This window comes from Salmo salar, chromosome ssa13 (genome assembly GCF_905237065.1).
Source record: "Salmo salar chromosome ssa13, Ssal_v3.1, whole genome shotgun sequence".
Lineage (NCBI taxonomy): Eukaryota > Metazoa > Chordata > Actinopteri > Salmoniformes > Salmonidae > Salmo > Salmo salar.
In genome coordinates, this window is record NC_059454.1 from 88,705,665 (window position 1) to 88,728,661 (window position 22,997).

At 41.8% G+C, this 22,997-nt stretch overlaps 1 protein-coding gene across 1 annotated transcript; it reads left to right on the forward strand.

Annotated features, from left to right (window-relative positions):
* Positions 1–301: 301 nt before the first annotated feature.
* LOC106568090 (amyloid protein-binding protein 2) lies at positions 302–22,483 on the forward strand. Its single transcript, XM_014138113.2, has 13 exons — positions 302–693; positions 1,091–1,179; positions 9,308–9,459; positions 9,542–9,665; positions 9,779–9,947; positions 10,054–10,143; positions 10,309–10,376; positions 10,471–10,576; positions 11,144–11,268; positions 19,671–19,756; positions 20,016–20,206; positions 20,476–20,641; positions 20,762–22,483. The coding sequence occupies exons 1-13, from the start codon at positions 556–558 to the stop codon at positions 21,016–21,018; spliced, it is 1,761 nt and encodes a 586-aa protein (XP_013993588.2). The 5' UTR covers positions 302–555; the 3' UTR covers positions 21,019–22,483.
* Positions 22,484–22,997: the final 514 nt, after the last annotated feature.

Here is a 22,997-nt window from a genome sequence, read left to right on the forward strand (position 1 = left end):
TATTTTAATGGACAAATTTTTTTTGCTTTTCTTTCAAAAACATGGACATTTCTAAGTGACCCGTAACTTTTGAACGGTAGTGTGTGTGTGTGTACTGTTTTTATAAATCATATAGAAATACTTGTAATTTTTATTTGTATTATAACTAGTACGAAATATATCGATAATTGTGCAAAGTTATCATTTTTACCCTAATTATTCATTTACAAAGTATGCAGAACGGAATTATTCTGAAAGAGTCCAAAAACAATTGACCCGGAAGTACTTAGTTATTCTTGCCTGCTTCACAGATGTGTGAGCGTAAATACTAACCGGATGCTGCAAATTTATACATCCGATGAAACATCTGTTTCCGTCTGATGGGACTGGCTCAGTGCGTAGCCTCCTAGGAACATGGCCGATGGTTAGTTAATGCTGGTGCTTAACCCGATGAAAGAGTCAAAACTGTTTTGCTACATGAGAAGGTACAAGAAAAAGGAGTTCAAACTTGGCAAGGTGGTTAGCTAGCTAGGGTATATCGGGGGGGTGTTGCTTGCTGGAGAAAAGGAAAACAACATGGCGGCTTTGGAGCTCGAATGGATCCCAGAGACGCTGTACAACACTGCTATATCAGCAGTGGTGGACAATTACAGTCGTTCGCGAAGGGATATTCGTTGCATCCCTGAGAATATTCAATTTGATGTGTATTACAAGGTACGTTCATAGTCTAGTTTGCTAACTATATAACGTGATGTTCGCGAGAAGTGACTCGTTTTAGCTAACCGTAGCTATCAAACGCTTTGAAAAGCAAATCAACTGATTACTTGCTATCCTGCTATTTAGCATGCTTGACCAATAGTCCATTGACGACAAAATTTGTTTGTTAACATGTCTTAAAAGTGCATTTCTTGCTGAAGTCCTAAATAGTAGCACATGTGTTCATGATTTTAATTGGGGGTGTCTCAAACCATCCTATGTTTGTGATCTGTGAAAACATTGTGTTTTGGACAGTAGTTAGTTGGATCTCACACTCATATTCTGCATGTTGATAATCATTCTCTGACACTCCTGTCCTTTTTTGATTTCATAACCTGTTTTCATGTTTCCCCAGCTGTACCAGCAGGGTCGGCTCTGCCAGCTGGGGGGAGAGTTCTGTGAGCTGGAGGTGTTTGCCAAAGTTCTACGGGCATCTGATAAAAGGTACTTGGTTGGTTCTGTATAGGTCGTTATCAATGAAATGTCACAATATGGTGCAGAGCATTCCATTTGGCTGCTGGGGGGCATGGAGACCCCTGGCTCTGCTAAAACCATTGACAACTGCATGATGTTTAAGGAATTGTTAAATAAATGTTATAACTAGGTCTATTTGGTTTCAATATAATCAACTCTTGAATAGCATAGACAGATCTATGAATTTCATATTATTCCACATTTAGCTCTATTAGAGTTATACAGCAAGTAACAGCATGCTTTTCATGATCAGTGAACATCAACTGATCATGTAATTTCAGATATGTGAGGGTAACTTATCCATTTGGCATGTAACTAGCTAAGCAAATTCATGTAATTTATCATTTAGCTTGCTTCATCAGAGATTAGGCTTTTGGAAAGAGCCTGACATCGCCAAGTCCTGGTAATGTTGTCAGTCGGACTTCTGTCATCACCACTCTCGATGGAAAACAAATCAAACCATATGTGGATATATCCATCTAGTTTATCCCCTGAAAGTTAGCTTTTTAACTGGCCATGTTGACATGATCTGTTATTAGCTAGCTAGCCAATTTGCAAACTGATGTGGTCCATCAGTCATGCCTGTCAGAAGCAATCGTGATTAAACAGTCTTGAAAACAATGTTGAAAAATGTTAACTTCAATAGGTAGTCCTGCTTGTTGCCTTTGGAGTTCAGAGTGGACCAACTTAAACACAATCATATGTTTGACATCTTAAATGATCGTGCCCCAAATTGTATGAAAAAACACATTGTTATGGTCTATAACCAGCACAGTTACAATACCAGAGCAAGTGTTGTGTCTTGTAAAATCACGAGTTAACAGTACTGCGAGGAGCACTTTTTTTCTATACATACATTTGTCTATTGAATGGCCTCCCCTTGGAGATCAAGCAATGAAAAAGTAGAATAGCTTTAAAAAGCAGGCAAAGGTTGTCCAACTAAGAGAAACCACTCCATTGTCTTCTTGTGCCCTTACTGCTGGTCAGGTTTATTTATTTGAAAGATGGGTATGATTGTTTTTTAAGGTTAGAAAATGTGTAATGAATATGTTTTGTTTTTTAAGGTTAAGGAAAAGTTCAAAGAAAATTGCCACTTTGGATGTTAATATAAAATATTGTATTCATTGTTTGTTATTTTGGCTTGCCTTTTAATAATAACGTGTTACAGTTTTTACCACGTTTGGAAACACGTTTTTTGATTCTTACTTTTAAGTGCTATCCTTTGGGTCCACATTGTAAATGTTTCTGTATATCTCTCTTACCCAAATAAATTACATTTACTCAAATATCCAATTAATGGTGGCCAATATTGAACGATATTGTGAGGCTACCCACACATTTGAAATGACATTATCAAATTATGTTTACTGAAAAGCATGCAGTTAATTGCTGTATAACTCTGATAGCTCTAAATGTGCGCAGTTGTGTTGCATGTTATAATCAGACGTTTGTCATTCGGACTATGCTCATCAAGAGTTGATGATATTATAACAAAATACTTAACATTTTTATTTCACGATCCCTTAAACTGACGGCAGTTGTCAATGGTTTTAGCGGAGCTGCCTTGCCACCCTGAAGGCAAATCAAAATCTCTGCACCTTATTGTGTCGTTTTATTGATAATGACCTATAGAGTGGTGAGGAGGAGTCTACCGTGTCTTCACCATTCATTTTCTGTATTCAGGGTTCACTCGAACATAGTTTTTCAGTTTTCTTTTACTATTGACAGTTAGAGCTGATTTTGGGATTGTATATTCACTCTCAGAATTGTTTAATCAAACTTTTCAAGCCAGCTCCTGATATCAGGGTATATAAACTTAAATATGTCTAGTTTTTGTCCTTATTGCCAAACTTCATAAATACTGCACCCTCAACTTCAAAACTCCTTTGCTAGTTATACAATCATGTAGCTAAGAAATATTCTTGAAATAAATGTAACAATTATTGTTTTGTTGAATAGTCATGACTGGTTATCATTGCTACTTAACGCGGATCCAAGTTCAGTTGAGATCCATTGGCGTAGGGTTAGCTGGATGTTTCTAACTGGTCTTGGAACTGTGACAACAGGCATCCTCTCCCCGCTTAGCTCGATGGGATATGTAGTGATTTTGTCAACACAGCCACATATGTACAGTCTTGTACCCTTAAAAAAAAATGTAACTGTTGATTTAAATCAGACTTAATTCATATAATGAGTAATCCAGCAATGTCAAGTGAATTGACACGAGAACTCAATAGGGACTAAAGAGCACAATGAATGGATAAATTACTTCTGGACATGAAGGAGCAGAGGAGCTCCTCCTCACCACGCAATAGGAATCTTACCCCATAATTACGTGAAATGAAAGGGATCTGATGAGTCTTAAGCCAATGTTGAATGCCCTTGTCTGTTACACATTGACAGATGAGCCTCCTTTATGCTGCGGTTCTCATGTACAGTTGAAGTCGGAAGTTTACATACACTTAGGTTGGAGTCATTAAAACTCGTTTTTCAACCACTCCACAAATTTCTTGTTAACAAACTATAGTTTTGGCAAGTTGGTTAGACATGTACTTTGTGCATGACACAAGTCATTTTTCCAACTATTGTTTACAGACAGATTATTTAACTTATAATTCACTGTATTAAAATTCCAGTGGGTCAGAAGTTTAAATGCACTAAGTTGACTGTGCCTTTAAACAGCTTGGAAAATTCCCGAAATGATGTCATGGCTTTAGAAGCTTCTGATCTGCTAATTGACATCATTTGAGTTAATTGGAGGTGTACCTGTGGATGTATTTCAAGGCCTACCTTCAAACTCAGTGCCTTTTTGCTTGACATCATGGGAAAATCTAAAGAAATCAGCCAAGACCTCAGAAATAAAATTGTAGATCTCCACAAGTCTGTTTCGTCCTTGGGAGCAATTTCCAAACGCCTGAAGGTACCACGTTCGTCTGTACAAAAAACATTATGCAAGTATAAACACCATGGGATCACGCAGCCATCATACTGCTCATGAAGGAGATGCGTTCTGTCTCCTAGAGATGAACGTACTTTGGTGCGAGAAGTGCAAATCAATCCCAGAACAACAGCAAAGGACCTTGTGAAGATGCTGGAGGAAACGGGTACAAAAGTATCTGTATCCACAGTAAAATGAGTCCTATATCGACACAGCCTGAAAGGCTGCTCAGCAAGGAAGAAGCCACTGCTCCAAAACCGCCATAAAAAAGCCAGATTACAGTTTGCAACTGCCCATGGGGACAAATATCGTACTTTTTGGAGAAGTGTCCTCTTGTCTGATGAAACAAAAATGGAATTGTTTGGCCATAATGACCATCGTTATGTTTGGAGGAAAAGGGGGAGGCTTGCAAGCCGACGAACACCATCCCAACCGTGAAGCACAGGGGTGGCAGCATCATGTTGTGTGGGTGCTTTGCTGCAAGAGGGACTGGTGCACTTCACAAAATAGATGGCATCATGAGGGAGGAAAATTGTGCATACATTGAAGCAACATCTCAAGACATCAGTCAGGAAGTTAAAGCTTGGTTGCAAATGGGTCTTCCAAATGGACAATGACCCCAAGCATACTTCCAAAGTTGTTGCAAAATGGCTTAAGGAACACAAAGTCAAGGTATTGGAGTGGTCATCACAAAGCCCTGACCTCAATCTTGAGATGCATATATACTGGTGTGCAAAAGAGCAGCAAAACAAAAACAAATATGGGTATGAGTTAGGTAGTTGGTTGGATGGATGGGCTTTTTACAGATGGGCTGTGTATAGCTGCAGTGATCGGTAAGCTGCTCTGATGCTTAAAGTTAGTGAGGGAGATATAGGTCTCCAACTTTAGTGATTCATTTTTTTTTATATAAATGTGTGTGTGTGTGGTTTGTGTGTGTGTATATTATTATAATTATAATTATTTTTTTTTTTCTTTTTTATCTTTATTTTTTTTTGCAATTCATTCCAGTCATTGGCAGCAGAGAACTGTGAGGAAAGGCGGCCAAAGGAGGTTTTGGCTTTGGGGATGACCAGTGAAATATACCTGCTGGAGCGTGTGCTACGGTTGGGTGTTGCTTTGGTGACCAGTAAGCTGAGATAAGGCAGAGCTATACATAGCAAAGACTTATTGATGACCTGGAGCCAGTAGGTTTGGCGACGAGTATGCAGCGAGGACCAGCCAGCGAGAGCATACAGGTCACAGTGGTGGGTAGTATATGGGGCTTTGGTGACAAAACAGATGGCACTGTATCCAATTTGCTGAGTAGAATGTTGGAGGCTAATGTGTAAATGACATCGCTGAAGTCGAGGATTGGTAGGATAGTCAGTTTTACGAGGGTAAGTTTGGCAGCATGAGTTAAGGAGGCTTTGTTGCAAAATAGGAAGCCGATTCTAGATTTAACTTTGGATTGGAGATGCTTAATGTGAGTCTGGAAGGGGAGTTTACAGTCTATCCAGACACCTAGAATATGTGGGCAACTAAAAATACCTAAGTCAGAACCGTCCAGAGTAGTGGCCGATTATTATTTTTTAATTGGGGCCGATTTCAAGTTTTCATAACAATCGGAAATCGGCATTTTTGGACATCGATCATGGCCGATTACATTGCTCTCCACGAGGAGACTGCGTGGCAGGCTGACTACCTGTTATGCGAGTGCAGCAAGGAGCCAAGGTAAGGTGCTAGCTAGCATTTAAACGTATCTTATAAAAAACAATCAATCTTAACATAATCACTAGTTAACTACACATGGTTGATGATATTACTAGTTTATCTATCTTGTCCTGCGTTGCATATAATCGATGCGGTGCCTGTTAATTTATCATTGAATCACATCCTACTTCGCCAAACAGGTGATTTAACAAGCACATTCGCAAAAAAAGCACTGTCGTTGCACCATTGTGTACCTAACCATAAACATCAATGCCTTTCTTAAAATCAATACACAAGTATATATTTTAAAACTTGCATATTTAGTTAATATTGCCTGCTAACATGAATTTCTTTTAACTAGGGAAATTGTCACTTCTCTTGCGTTCTGTGCAACAGAGTCAGGGTATATGCAGCAGTTTGGGCTGCCTGGCTCGTTGCGAACTGTGTGAAGACCGTTTCTTCCTAACGAAGACAGCCAACTTTGCCAAACGGAGGATGATTTAACAAAAGCGCATTTGCGAAAAATCACAATCGTTGCACGAATGTACCTAACCATAAACAAGCCTTTCTTAAAATCAATACACAGAACTATATATTTTTTAAACCTGCATATTTAGTTAAAATAAATTTATGTCAGCAGGCAATATTAAACTAGGGAAATTGTATCACTTCTCTTGCGTTTATTGCATGCCGAGTCAGGGTATATGCAACAGTTTGGGGGCGCCTGGCTCGTTGCGAACTAATTTGCTAGAATTGTACGTAATTATGACATAACATTGAAGGTTGTGCAATGTAACAGCAATATTTAGACTTATGGATGCCACCTGTTAGATAAAATATGGAACGGTTCCGTATTTCACTGAAAGAATAAACGTTTTGTTTTCGAAGTGATAGTTTCCGGATTTGACCATATTAATGACCTAAGGCTCGTATTTCTGTATGTTATTATAATTAAGTCTATGATTTGATAGAGCAGTCTGACTGAGCGGTGGTAGGCAGCAGCAGGCTCGTAAGCATTCATTCAAACAGCACTTTACTGCGTTTGCCAGCAGCTCTTCGCAATGCTTCAAGCATTACGCTATTTATGACTTCAAGCCTATCAACTCCCGAGATTAGGCTGGCAATACTGAAGTACCTATTAGAACATCCAATAGTCAAAGGTATATGAAATACAAATGGTATAGACAGAAATGGTCCTATAACTACAACCTAAAACTTCTTACCTGGGAATATTGAAGACTCATGTTCAAAGGAACCAGCAGCTTTCATATGTTCTCATGTCCTGAGCAAGGAACTTAAACGTTAGCTTTTTTACATGGCACATATTGCACTTTTACTTTCTTCTCCAACACTTTGTTTTTGCATTATTTAAACCAAATTGAACGTTTCATTATTTATTTGAGAATAAGTTGATTTTATTGATGCATTATACACTGCTCAAAAAAATAAAGGGAACACTTAAACAACACAATGTAACTCCAAGTCAATCACACTTCTGTGAAATCAAACTGTCCACTTAGGAAGCAACACTGATTGGCAATAAATTTCACATGCTGTAGTGCAAATGGAATAGACAACAGGTGGAAATTATAGGCAATTAGCAAGACACCCCCAATAAAGGAGTGGTTCTGCAGGTGGTAACCACAGACCACTTCTCAGTTCCTATGCTTCCTGGCTGATGTTTTGGTCACTTTTGAATGCTGGCGGTGCTTTCACTTTAGTGGTAGCATGAGACAGAGTCTACAACCCACACAAGTGGCTCAGGTAGTGCAGCTCATCCAGGATGGCTCATCAATGCGAGCTGTGGCAAGAAGGTTTGCTGTGTCTGTCAGCGTAGTGTCCAGAGCATGGAGGCGCTACCAGGAGACAGGCCAGTACATCAGGAGACGTGGAGTAGGCCGTAGGAGGGCAACAACCCAGCAGCAGGACCGCTACCTCTGCCTTTGTGCAAGGAGGAGCAGGAGAAGCACTGCCAGAGCCCTGCAAAATGACCTCCAGCAGGCCACAAATGTGCATGTGTCTGCTCAAACGGTCAGAATCAGACTCCATGAGGGTGGTATGAGGGCCCGACGTCCACAGGTGGGGGTTGTGCTTACAGCCCAACACCGTGTAGGACGTTTGGCATTTGCCAGAGAACACCAAGATTGGCAAATTCGCCACTGGTGCCCTGTGCTCTTCACAGATGAAAGCAGGTTCACACTGAGCACGTGACAGAGTCTGGAGACGCCGTGGAGAACGTTCTGCTGCCTGCAACATCCTCCAGCATGACCGGTTTGGCGGTGGGTCAGTCATGGTGTGGGGTGGCATTTCTTTGGGGGGCCGCACAGCCCACCATGTGCTCGCCAGAGGTAGCCTGACTGCCATTAGGTACCGAGATGAGATCCTTAGACCCCTTGTGAGACCATATGCTGGTGCGGTTGGCCCTGGGTTCCTCCTAATGCAAGACAATGCTAGACCTCATGTGGCTGGAGTGTCAGCAGTTCCTGCAAGAGGAAGGCATTGATGCTATGGACTGGCCCGCCCGTTCCCCAGACCTGAATCTAATTGACCACATCTGGGTCATCATGTCTCGCTCCATCCACCAACGCCACGTTGCACCACAGACTGTCCAGGAGTTGGCGGATGCTTTAGTCCAGGTCTGGGAGGAGATCCCTCAGGAGACCATCCGCCACCTCATCAGGAGCATGCCCAGGCGTTGTAGGGAGGTCATACAGGCACGTGGAGGCCACACACACTACTGAGCCTCATTTTGACTTGTTTTAAGGACATTACATCAAAGTTGGATCAGCCTGTAGTGTGGTTTTCCACTTTAATTTTGAGTGTGACTCCAAATCCAGACCTCCATGGGTTGATAAATTGGATATTTATTGATTATTTTTGTGTGATTTTGTTGTCAGCACATTCAACTATGTAAAGAAAAAAGTATTTAATAAGATTATTTCTTTCATTCAGATCTAGGATGTGTTTAAGTGTTCCCTTTATTTTTTTGAGCAGTATATTAAATTAAAATAAGTGTTCATTCAGCATTGTTGTCATTATTACAAATGCATATAAAAAATCGGCCGGTTAATCGGTATCTTTTTTTTTTTTTGGGGTCCTCCAATAATCGGTATCGGCGTTGAAAAATCATAATCGGTCAATCTCTAGTCCAGAGTAGTGATGCTAGTCGGGCGGGCGGGTGCGGGCAGCGATCGGTTGAAGAGCATGCGTTTCGTTTTTACTAGCATTTGGAGGCCACGGAAGGAGTGTTGTATGGCGTTGAAGCTCGTTTGGAGGTTTGTTAACAGTGTCCAAAGAAGGGCCAGATGTATACAGAATGGTGTTGTATGCGTAGTGGTGTTGAGATTCAATGTCAGGAATTGTAAAAAAAACGTAGTTTTAAATGCATTTGGCTAAGGTGTATGTAAACTTCCGACTTCAACTGTATGTTTGTATCACGTCTTTATGCCCTGTCTTTGTGTGTGCCTGCAGACACCTCCTGCACCACTGCTTCCAGGCCCTGATGGATCATGGGGTGAAAGTCGCCTCCATCCTGGCCAACTCCTTCAGCCGCCGCTGCTCCTACATTGCAGAGTCTGATGTCCATGTGAAAGTGAAGGCCATTCACTTTGGCTTTGTTTTAGGTAGGCCCCTGCACCCATCAACTTTCCTCACCTTTCTTCAACCTTTGTGTCTGGTTGTACTAATGTTGACCTTGTCCTGTAGGTGGCTTTCTGTCTGACGCAGGCTGGTATGGTGATGCAGAGAATGTGTTTCTGGCGTGTCTGCAGCTGTGCACACTGCATGATGAGGTTCTGCACTGGTACCGTGCTGTGGAGTGCTGTGTCAGGTCAGTTGGTCCCAGAGAGTTAGTATATTCTGTTCTGATTCTAGTTCTATGGCTGGTAACTCCTAGTTTGTATTTGCCCACAAAAGATTACTAGACTCAACAATTTCTCTTAGGTTGCTTCATGTCCGGAATGGCAACTGCAAGTACCATCTTGGTGAAGAGACTGTCAAGTTGGCCCAGCTGTACATGGACAAACTGGCCAAACATGGTCATCAGGCCAACAAAGCTGCACTCTATGGAGAGCTGTGTGCTCTGCTCTTTGCTAAGAGCCTTTATGATGAGGTATTTTGCCTTGAAGAGATACTGTATATCAAGTGGTTGTTAGATTTTTTGGGGGGTTTTCTGGTTTTTCATTTAGATATCATCACCTATATCATGTCTTGTGCAGGCCTACAGGTGGTGCATAGAGGCAATGAAAGAGATCACAGTGGGTTTGCCTGTTAAGGTCGTGGTAGATGTCCTAAGGCAGGCTTCCAAGGTATGAGTGCTCCCTTTTCCCGTGTTAGACTATGAATGGATAAACAAATCTTTTTTGTGATGTTTCCTTACTGTCACATGTGCCACTCTAATGCTGTATTAGTAATGTATGCTGCTTCAGACTGTAGTTGGAACTTATCGTGGATTCATGTGTTTGGACCTACAGGCCTGTGTAGTAAAGAGAGAGTTCAGGAAGGCAGAGCATCTGATAAAGCATGCTGTTTTCCTGGCACGGTAAGTTAGTTTCACAACACTGTGTGTTGTAAAATATATAAGCTAGTATTTGTCTGTTTCCTTCACTAATGTCTGTTTCCTTATTGTTTTGCAGTGAGCATTTTGGACACAAGCATCCCAAATATTCAGACACTCTCCTTGATTATGGGTTTTATTTGCTGAATGTGGATAACATCTGCCAATCAGTTGCAATATACCAGGTGAGAGAGTTGGTCTGACATGTACGGTTGAAGTCGGAAGTTTACATACACTTAGGTTGGAGTCATTAAAACTCGTTTTTCAACCTCTCCACAAATTTCTTGTTAATAAACTATAGTTTTGGCAAGTTGTTTAGAACATCTACTTTGTGCATGACACAAGTCATTTTTCCAAGAATTGTTTACAGACATATTATTTCACTTATTGTGGGAAGCTTGTGGAAGGCTACACAAAATGTTTGACCCAAGATAAACAATTTAAAGGCAATGCTACCAAATACTAATTGAGTGTAAACGTCTGACCCACTGGGAATGTGATGAAAGAAATAAAAGTTGAAGTAAATCATTCTCTCTATTATACTGACATTTCACATTCTTAAAATAAGGTGGTGATCCTAACTGACCTAAGACAGGGAATTTTTATGAGGATTAAATGTCAGGAATTGTGAAAAACTGAGTTTAAATGTATTTGGCTAAGGTGTATGTAAACTTCCGACTTCAACTGTAGATAGACAGCAGAGAGGGGAGGTGTATCAAATGTGTGATATTGAAACTGTGTTAATATTCCAGACGGCTCTAGATATCCGGCAGTCGGTTTTCGGGGGAAAGAATATCCATGTGGCCACAGCACACGAGGACCTGGCATACTCTTCCTATGTGCATCTGTACAGCTCTGGCAAATTTGACAATGCACTGTGAGTAATCGTTTTGTCACCATTGAGACAATGACTTATCAATGACCCAAGCCCGCCTCAGCTAATCCCTCCATTGTGACGCAGAGTTGTCATAATGCTTCAGCAAATGTGCAATACACCAGGGGTGTCGGTAGACACAAATAAGTAACCTAATTTATGTCCCTTTAACTGCCCTGAATGCCTCTACTGATCCTACAGCTATTGCATGCAGTAATCATGTGCCTTTGAACCAGATTAATACTGTTAACATTAAGCCGGTGAGCCCTAGGAGGAAGTCCACTGTGTGAAGCTCACCCTGCACTAACACAAAGAACGAGCACATCTGCTGCTAAGCATCCCAGTAAAGCAATAAAGCAAGTTACACGTTAACATATGTAGCTTAGAAAACAACGTTCATGAAATCAATAATTTGCTAGAAACAGATGACATTCATATTCTGACTATTTCTGAAACTCACTTAAATAATACCTTTGATACAGTTGTAGCAGTACAAGGTTATAACATTTACAGAAAATATAGAAATGCCAATGGTGGTGTTGCTGTTTATATTCAGAACCACATTCCTGTAAAGCTTAGAGAGGATCTCATGTTAAATACTGTTGAAGTAATATGGCTACAGGTTCATCTGCCTCACTTACAGCCCATTCTAGTGCGAAGCTGCTGTAGATCACCAAGTGCAAACAGTCAGTATCTGGATAATGTGTGAAATGCTTGATAATGTATGTGATATCAACAGAAGTATATTTTCTGGGTGATTTAAATATTGATTGGCTTTCATCAAGCTGCCCACTCAAGAAAAAGCTTCAAACTGTGACCAGTACCTGCAACCTGGTTCAGGTTATCAGTCAACCTACCAGGGTAGTTACAAACAGCATAGGAATGAAATCATCATGTATTGATCACATCTTTACTAATGCTGCAGATATTTGCTTGAAAGCAGTATCCAGATCCATCGGATGTAGTGATCACAATATAGAAGTTTTGTAGTGATTCTTATGTTATTGATGTAAAGAAGATGTTGGTCCGTGGTGTGTAATGAGGAGAAAACAGACAATGCACTTGACATATTTATGAAATTGCTTATTCCAGTTACTAATAAGCATGCACCCATTAAGAAAATGACTGTAAAAACTGTTAAATCCCTGTGGATTGATGAGGAATGAAAAAATTGTATGGTTGAGAGGGATATGGCAAATAAGTCTGGCTGCACAACCGATTGGCAAACTTATTGCAAATTGAGAAATCATGTGACTAAACTGAATTAAAAAAAAAATTACACTATGAAACAAAGATAAATGAAATAAAGAATGATAGTAAAAAGCTTTGGAGCAGCAAGGATTCGCCTTTTTTTTTTTTTTTTCAATTTTCACCTAAAATGACATACCCAAATCTAACTGCCTGTAACTCAGGACCTGAAGCAAGGATATGTATATTCTTGATACCATTTGAAAGGAAACACTTTGAAGTTTGGGGAAATGTGAAATGAATGTAGGAGAATATAACACATTAGATCTGGTAAAAGATAATACAAAGAAAAAACCTTTTTTGTTATTTCTTCAACCCAGACACAATTTAGGTTTTGGCCACTAGATAGCAGCAGTGTATGTGCAAAGTTTTAGACTGATCCAATGAGCCATTTTATTTCTGTTCCACATTTTGTATCAAGACTGGGTTAGGGTTGTACATAATGTTGCTGCTTCTGTCTCTGATGACCGAAAATTGCTTCTGAACACCAGAACGGCGATTATTCACCACGAACTGGCAGAATCCTTTATTTCCTTTAAATAGCCCGACGTGAATGACATACTGCTTTCCCGGGAACAGGTCCAGATCCCTGTCATTTGCGTGAAGAGAAGGCAGAGAAAGGGGCCAGAGGGCGTGCTGCCTTCTGAGAATTTGTAGACGATCGAATAAACCCACACTGCCTTCATTCTGCTAGCAAACGTGCAATCTTTGGGAAAATAAAATCGATGACCTATGCGGAAGATTAAACTATCAACGGGACATTCAAAACTTATCTTATTCTTCACGGAGTCGTGGCTGAACAACAACATTATCAACATACAACTGGCTGGTTATACACTGTTTCGGCAGGCTAGAACAGCGGCGTCTGATAAGACAAGGGGTGGCGGACTATGTATTTTTGTAAATAACAGCTGGTCCACAATATCTAAGGAGTCTCAAGGTTTTGCTCGCCTAAGTTTAAGTATCTCATAAGCTGTAGACCACACTATCTACAGTGGTTGCTCCACTAAAAGTTTTGCAATTATGCTGCGGGATTTAGAGGTAATTTGTGGTTTAGTACGGTACCCTGCGTCACCACTTCATTGCTCCAGACCAGCGCAAGGGGGAGTTAGAGCACTGATTATGCTTTTGGGTCCTACTGTGTATGTAACTGACAATGAATGGGTGACATAAACCTAAATAGAAACTGATAATTGTACCCTTTTTAAAAAACATTTTTAACTTCATTATTACTTACAAAAACTGTTACACTAAGGTTGTTATTGTGTTAGGAATATTTTGCTCTTACTGTAGCCCACTTTCGACCGGTCATGTTGTACTGCGCCTGAGTGGCGCAATGTTCTAAGACACTGCATAGCTGTGTTGCTACAGATGCTGGTTCAATACCCGTGCCAGCCTCGACTGGGAGACCCATGAGATGACTGTAGGTTTAGAATAGAAACACCATAATATGAATCAAATGACTTAAGCAAACACCAGGATTCTTTAGCTAAATAGCACAGCACTGTAGCCTACTCCCGATCGTCACGTTGTATAGTGCCATATTTTCCGTTTCATCCTAACGGAAACCCAGAGGGGTTTTTGTTTGTCTTGGAATAGAAACACCGTAACATTAATCAAATTAATTAAGCAAGTACCTGTCAAGTTTGGACACACCTACTCATTCCAGGGTTTTTCTTTATTTTTTTATATTTTCTACATTGTAGAATAATAGTGAATACATCACAACTAATGAAATAGCACACATGGAATCAGTTCAGAACAAATTCTTATTTACAAGGACAGCCTACTCCTTCCTCCCCGTCGGGGAATTGAACCCCGGGCCCCCGCGTGCCCACACGACACGGCGACTCCCGACCGTCACGTTGTACAGCGACATATTTTCCATAGAATTCTGCGGCACCACACAAGCTGTGCTGCAGTACGCTGCAACTTTTAAATGACGAACAACTATCTACCCAGAGATTTTCCATCTGTATTTTTCATAGCTGTCTACATACCACCACAGACTGATGCTGGCATTAAGACTGCACTCATTGAGCTGTATTGCGCCATAAGCAAACAGGAAAATGCTCACCCAGAGGCGGTGCTTCTAGAGGCCGGGGACTTTAATGCAGGGAAACTTAAATTGCTCTTAATAAATGTCTATCAGTATGTTAAATATGCAACAAGAAGAAAAAAAACTGTAGACCACCTTTACTCCACATACACATGCATACTAAGCTCTCCCTCGCCCTCCATTTGGCAAATCTGACCATAATTCTAACCTGATTCCTGCTTACAACCAAAAATGAAAGCAGGAAGCACCAGTGACTCGGTCAGATGAAGCAGCTTCTAAGCTACAGGACTGTTTTGCTAGCACAGCCTGGAATATGTTCCGGAATTCCTCCAATGGCATTGGAGTACACCACATCAGTCATTGGCTTCATCAACAAGTGAATTGATGACGTCGTCCCCACAGTGACCGTACATACATACCAGAAGCCATGGATTACAGGCAACATCCACACTGAGCTGAAGTCTAGAGCTACTGCTTTCAAGTAGCGGGACTCTAACCCGGAAGCTTATAAGAAATCCCGCTATGCCCTCTGACGAACCATCAAACGGGCAAAGCGCCAATACAGGACTAAGATCGAATCGTACTACACCGGCTCTGATGCTCGTCGGATGTGGCAGAGCTTGCAAACCATTAGACAACAAAGGGAAGCACAGCCGAGAGCTGCCCAGTGACACAAGCCTACGAGACGAGCTAAACTACTTCTATGCTCGCTTCAAGGCAAATAACACTGAAACATGCATGAGAGCACCAGCTGTTCCGGAAGACTGTGTGATCATGCTCTCCGCAGCCAATGTGAGTAAGACCTTTAGACAGGTCAACATTCAGAAGGCCGCAGGGCCAGACGAATTACCAGGACGTGTACTGCAAGCATGCGCTGACCAACTGGCAAGTGTCTTCACTGACATTTTCAACCTCTCCCTGTCTGAGTCTGTAATACCAACATGTTTTATGCTGACCACCATAGTCCCTGTGCCCAAAAACACTAAAGTAACCTGCCTAAATGACTACTGACCCGTAGCACTCACATCAACACCATTATCCAAGAAACCCTAGACCCACTCCAATTTGCATACTGCCCTAACAGATCCACAGATGATGCAATCTCTATTGCACTCCACGCTGCCCTTTCCCACCTGGACAAATGGAACACCTATGTGAGAATGCTAATCATTGATTACAGCTCAGCGTTCAACACCATAGTGCCCTCAAAGCTCATCAATAAGCTAAGGACCCTGGGACTAAACACCTCCCTCTGCAACTGGATCCTGGACTTCCTGATGGGCCGCCCCCCCCAGGTGGTAAGGGTAGGTAACAACACATCCGCCACGCTGATCCTCAACACAGGGACCCCTCAGGGGTGCGTGCTCAGTCTCTTCCTGTACTCCTGTTCACTCATGACTGCACGGCAAGGCACGACTCCAACACCATCGTTAAGTTTGCCGATGACACAACAGTCGTAGGCCTGACCACCGACAACAACGAGACAGCCTATAGGGAGGAGGTCGGAGACCTGGCCGTGTGGTGCCAGGACAACAACCTCTCAATGTGATCAAGACAAAGGAGATGATTATGAACTACAGGAAAAAGAGGACCGAGCATGCCCCCAGGTTGAGGGCTTCAAGTTCCTTGGTGTCCACATCACCAACAAACTAACATGGTCCAAGCACACCAAGACAGTCGAGATGAGGGCACAACAAACTTTTCCCCCCTCAGGAGACTGAAAATATTTGGCATGGGTCCTCAGATCCTCAAAAGGTTCTACAGCTGCACCATCGAGAGCATCCTGACTGGTTGCATCACTGTCTGGTATGGCAACTGCTCGGCCTCCGACCGCAAGGCACTACAGAGTGTAGTGCGTACGGCTCAGTACATCACTGGGGCAAAGCTTCCTGCCATCCAGGACCTCTATACCAGGCGGTGTCAGAGGAAGGCCCTAAAAATTGTCAAAGACTCTAGCCACCCTAGTCATATGTTGTTCTCTCTGCTACCACACGTCAAGCGGTACCGGAGCGCCAGGTCTAGGTCCAAGAGGCTTTTAAACAGCTTCTTCCCCCAAGCTATAAGACTCCTGAACATCTAAACAAATGGCTACTTAGACCATTTGCATTGCCCCCTCTCTTTTACACCGCTGCTACATTGTTATTATTTATGCATGGTCACTTTTAATAACTTTACCTACATGTTACCTCGACTAACCGGTGCCCTCGCACATTGACTCTGTATCGGTACCCCCCTGTAAATAGCCTCGCTATTGTTATTTTACTACTGCCTTTTAATAGTTACTTTTATTTCTTATTCATATATATATATATTTTTTTAACTGCATTGTTGGTTATCGGGTCGTAAGTAAGCATTTCATTTCACTGTGACTAATTAAAATTGTGACTAATGTGACTAATTAAAATTTGATTCGATTTTTTTAATTGGCAAGATTCGCAAGCTTAGGCATGACACGCCAGCAACAAATGCTGACACTACATATCCAAGTTGATCTGACCAAATTATGAAAGACAAGCATTGTAATTTTGAATTCTGTGAAGTTAGTGTGGAAGAGGTGGGAAAATGATTGTTGATAGACAATGACAAGCCACCGGGGTCGGACAACTTGGATGGAAAATTACTGAGGATAATAGCGAATGATATTGCCACTCCTATTTGCCATATTTTCAATTTAAGCCTACTAGAATGTGTGTGCCCCCAGGCTTGGAGGGAAGCAAAAGTAATTCCGCTACCAAAGAATAGTGAAGTCCCTTTTACCAACCCTTTAGTAAGCTTTTGGAAAAAATATTATTTGACCAGACAATGCTTTTACAGTAAACAAATTGATAACAAACTTTCAGCATGCATATAGAGAAGGTCATTCAACAAGCACAGCACTTACACAAATGACTGATGATTGGCTGAGAGTAATTGATGCTAAAAAGATTGTGGGGGTTGTTTTGTTAGACTACAGTGCAGCTTTTGACATTATCGCTCATTGTCTGTTGCTGGCAAAACGTATGTGTTATGGCTTTACACCCCCTGCTATATTGTGGATAAAGAGTTAAGCCAGAGTGGCTATGTATGCAGATGACTCAACACTATACATGTCAGCTACTACAGCGACTGCAATGACTAAAGGACTGAACAAAGCGCTGCAGTTAGTTTCAGAGTGGGTGGCAAGGAATAAGTTAGTCCTAAAATCATTGTATTTGGGACAAATCATTCACTAAACCTCAACTAAATCTTGTAATAAATAATGTGGAAATGAAGCAATTTGAGGTGACTAAACTGCTTGGAGTTACCCTGGATTGTAAACTGTCATGGTCAAACATATTGATACCACAGTAGCTAAAATGGGGAGAAGGGCGTCCTTAATGAAGGGCTGTTCTGCATTCTTAACAGCACTATCAACAAGGCAGGTCCGACAGGCCCTGGTTGTCACACCTGGACTACTGTTCAGTTGTGTTGTCAGGTGCCACAAAACAGGACTTAGGAAAATTGCAATTGGTTCAGAGCAAGGCAGCACGGCTGGCCCTTGGATGTACACAGAGAGCTAATATTAATAATATGCATGTCAATCTCTCCTGGCTGAAGTGGAGAGATTGACTTCATCATTACTTGTATTTAAGAGGTATTGACATGTTGAATGCAGCTCGGACTCCCATTGTTTAAATAATTTTATATCTTGATGATAATAATCAATACGCCTTGACTAATGCCCAAGGTTTGTAAGACAATGGGTTAAATAATTAGGCAAGGACTCGGTTTTCTGCAAAAGGTTCATTCAGCTTTATTCAGAGAACGTTCTGAGGTCAAGATAACAAAACAGTCATTATATAGTTTCTTGCTTACTTACGCACATGCATTTACACACAAACTGTTGGTGAACTGCATCCCCCTTTGACTTCCCACACTGTTTATCACTATCCAGCTCAGCCTGTTCCTTTCCCTCAAGGTTAGGAACCCCTTGAAGTTTCTACTCCCTTTACCATCTGGCTCCTGCCCTCTTGGGCCCACTAAATACGCACACACATTTCTCTCCCCCTCCAGCCTCTACTAGACTTTCTGGGACTAATCGATCATTACATTGATTATTCATTAAGCATGCTACATGACTTATAATTCATAATGGTTTATTGATTCATTTACCTTTTTATTAGATAATTTTTCTTATCACCCATGCATACCCCACAAGACATGCCACAAGAGGTCTCTTCACAGTCCCCAAGTCCAGAACAGACTATGGAAGGCGCACCGTATTACATAGAGCCATGACTACATGGAACTCTATTCCAGATCAAGTTACCCATGGAAGCAGTAAAATTAGATTTAAAAAACACCTTATGGAACAGCGGGGACTGTGAAGCAACACAAACATAGGCACAGACACACACACACACGATAACATACGCACTATACATACACATGGATTTAGTACTGTAGATATGTGGTAGTGGTGGAGTAGGGGCCTGAGGTCACAGTATGTTGTGAAATCTGTGAATGTATTGTAATGTTTTTAAAATGGAATAAACTGCCTTAATTTTGCTGGACCCCAGGAAGAGTAGCTGCTGCTTTGGCAGCAGCTAATGGGGATCCATAATAAATACAAATTCCATAGGGCTCGGCAGTATACCGTATTTTACTATATACACCGGTATTGATGCACGGACCAGTTGGGGTTTTTACTTTACCTTGTATAACGGTATTTTAATGTTTGGTTTGTTAAGTGTGTAAACGCCACTCTGCCATGTGTAATGTCCATTTTTATAGTTTACTCTGTTTGCTTCTTGAGTTGTCTCTCTCCCTCCTTCCACATACACCAAGCCCCACCCCCATCATACCATACTCATAAAGCATATTTAGAACTTTAATTATAAAACAAAATTGAACAATATTGTGCTCATATTTAGGCCATGTCGCTCAGCCCTATGTCACCATCTCTTATGACCTTAAATTTACACCAAGGTACTTGGTTTCCATTCATGTTATGTACTCTTACTTGTATTTCAACCTCTGAAGTTCATGCAGGCCATGTTTGTGCTTTAGCTACTGATGTAACTGTGTCGCTGAGTTCAATATGTTCCCCTGGTGTGCCCTCTGGGTATTTTGTGTACAGATTCCATGCAGAGCGGGCCATAGACATCATCACTCACATTCTCCCTGAAGATCATCTGCTGCTTGCCTCCTCCAAAAGAGTCAAAGGTAAAAACGGCTTTCACAGCTATCTGTGTACTCCTGTTCCCCAGCCTTCGTGATGGGCACACGGATGTCTGTGAATCTCAAGGGTATCCAATACGTTCCACTGCGGTAGAGGATTTGTTTTATCATGGAGGTGATGAGAGGTCTGTAATTTGGAGAATAAATAGATTGGATCAGTAGATATCTTTAATTTCCTAACTAACTTGTTCAGATGACCATCTGACTTTGTCCTCTTTCTGACTGTGTTGTGCTGTTCCCTCAGCTCTGATCCTGGAGGAGATTGCTATTGACTGCCACAACAAGGAGACAGAGGAGAGGCTGCTCCAGGATGCCCATGACCTCCACCTCTCCTCTCTCCAGCTGGCCAAGAAAGCCTTTGGGGAGTTCAATGTTCAGACAGCGAAGCACTATGGCAACCTGGGCCGCCTCTACCAGTCCATGAGGAAGTTCAAGGTCAGATCATCCCTCCTTTTTATCCAAGTGTCTGTTGAAAACATGCAGTGGTTGTCGTCTGACACACTGTCATCCTATGTGCTGTCTGGTAAACTTCCATCCAAATCTTCTCCACAGTGTTTACCAACCCTGTGATTTCACCTTGATAGCAGGAAGTGAATCCTCTTTCTAAGGAGGCTTAAATGTCACAGGGGCTCTGGGGTTTTATGGTAGTTGAAAATGCAGACCCCAAGGCTGTGGATGACTGAGGTCTCACTTGTTTGTTTCAGGAGGCAGAGGAGATGCACATCAAGGCCATCCAGATCAAGGAGCAGCTTCTGGGTCAGGAGGACTATGAGGTGGCTCTGTCTGTGGGCCACCTGGCCTCTCTCTACAACTACGACATGAACCAGTATGAAGATGCAGAGAGGCTTTACCTGCGCTCCATTGCTATCGGTCAGTCTTCAGGCTAGATTGGGGTCTATTCTTCCCTTGTGTACTCTTCTTTTTTTGTAATCTATTCTTCCTCATTCTACCATTCCATGTTCTTGTGTGTGTGTGTTTCCCCCCCTGCAGGTAAGAAGCTGTTTGGCGAGGGCTACAGTGGACTTGAATACGACTACAGGGGCCTAATTAAACTTTACAACTCTCTGGGGAACTATGAGAAAGTCTTTGAGTACCACAATATTTTATCCAATTGGAACCGGCTGAGGGACCGGCAGTTTGCTGTGGCTGATGCCTTAGAGAACGTAAACACCAGCCCCCAGGCCACCGGGGAGGTGGTGCAGTCCTTCCTACTGTCACAGAACAATGGGGCTGGCCCACCTGCTTAGGCTCACCACACAGACACACACATGCCCACACACTGATAGAAACGCTAAAGGTGTTCGGCTCACTTACATTTGTTGAACACACCCTCTCTCCACATCAAGCTACATGGTTGGCCTTGCAATGGGACACCTGGCTATGGGAAAATGCACTATCGCCTGTGGAATGCATATAATCCAGTGTTTTTTTTGTCCTCACTTTCGCTCCCAACGGGGGGATTCTCCTGTGATCAACCCGGTATTGAACATTTGATGGAAGGAACCTCTTGCCATCCACTTTGCATCACCTAACATCGCTTTCATCACCTTCAGTCTTCTGTAAGAGGAATTGAGAGAAGGGGGAAAAATAAAACAACGACATCATAGTGTGTTCTAACTCTAGAATAGGAATTGGTTTGTTTTTGCCTTCATTTTTGGTCAGCCCTTGCCCTTTGTTGACCATTGGGATGTCCCCTACAGGCATGGATGGAGCACCGTTTTGCTTTGGTCAATTATAAAGAGCAAGTTACTTTTTCTGGGTGGAATCCTTATTTTATTGTTCTAATGTCATGAGGGTGTTTACAAAAGAGCTTTCATCCATGGACCAAATCTTCAGTTTCCTTTTTGTAACACCTGTTTCTGTCTCCATCTAAAGACGTTGGCGCTGTCTTTATGCTTGTGCTTAAAGGTTGTCCGTGATTTGATGAATTTGAAATGCACCAGTGTGTGTATTAAATTTCACCACAATTGTGCTCAGTAGATTTGTTGTTGATGCGCTGACGTGTAGTTTATTTGAAAGTGTACGTAGGTACCTTTTTTTTGAGGAATTGAAATGACAAGTATTTATAAGGAATTTCATAGAGCTAAACCAAAAACAAGTGAGCTTAAACCTGCTATTCAGAAGACTCCCTCCCTGTGTTCCAGTGCAAACGCCCAGACGGAGGCTATTGTGCATATAAGCCTGGTACATTGATTCAAAGTTGGCCTTAGTGGGAGTGACCGTACTGAGTAAAGTATTAGTCATTTAATTTTAGCGAATCACACAGCTGCAAGGCATGGCTCTGTGCTTGTGGTATGCTAGCATACGGGGGAAGGTTGTGGGAGATGATTGGTTGGTAGATTAAGCCTATGCTTCAGGAGTTTCTCCCGGGCATTCTGTACTGGCTAACGAAGGTCAAGTTTGACCCGTTGGACTACCAGACTCTTCGGGCATTTGGGCTGAAGTGTCTGGGAATGAGATTATGGGTCCTCAAACACACCATTAACAACAGAATAGGCCTTGTGTTTTCATTTTAGAAACCATTTGTCTAGTGAAGGATTACCTTTTCCAAAGTAATGTAGTAAAGTACCCCATTGTGTATGGACTAGGTCAATGGAAATGATTGCCTTGTTTTTGAACAAATGCATGTCTGTCTAATGGATGTTAATGTTACATGTGCTGTTATGTTTCAACTGAAGTCCAAGCCTTCGCCTTAAAGGATGATCAGCCAAAGGTGCTCTTGTTCTGGTTCTTAGCATGCTTGCTTTCCAAATACCCACACTGGAGAGAGACAGGAAGGTCATATGTTTGACCTGACATGCACTACCGTTCAAAAGATTGGGGTCACTTAGAAATGTCCTTGTTTTTGAAAGAAAAAAAAATAAAATTATTGTCCGTTAAAATAAAATCATATTGATCAGAAATAGTGTAGATATTGTTAATGTTGTAAATTACTATTGTAGCGGGAAACGGCAGATTTTTTTAATGGAATATCTACATATGCGTACCGAGGCCCATTATCAGCAACCATCACTCCTGTGTTCCAATGGCACGTTGTGTTAGCTCATCCAAGTTTATCATTTTAAAAGGTTAATTGATCCTTAGAAAACCCTTTTGCAATTATGTTAGTACAGCTCAAAACTGTTGTTCTGACTAAAGAAGCAATAAAACTGGCCATCTTTAGACTAGTTGAGTATCTGGAGCATCAGCATTTGTGGGTTCGATTACAGGCTCAAAATGGCTAGAA

What these genes read in the sequence shown, in the direction of transcription:
- LOC106568090 (XM_014138113.2), top strand. Translation starts at nt 556, where the DNA reads ATGGCGGCTTTGGAGCTCGAATGGATCCCAGAGACGCTGTACAACACT. An exon ending in AATCAGTTGCAATATACCAG is followed by an intron (nt 10,577 to 11,143) that starts GTGAGAGAGTTG and finishes TTAATATTCCAG; the next exon opens with ACGGCTCTAGATATCCGGCA. An exon ending in CCTGCGCTCCATTGCTATCG is followed by an intron (nt 20,642 to 20,761) that starts GTCAGTCTTCAG and finishes CCCCCCCTGCAG; the next exon opens with GTAAGAAGCTGTTTGGCGAG.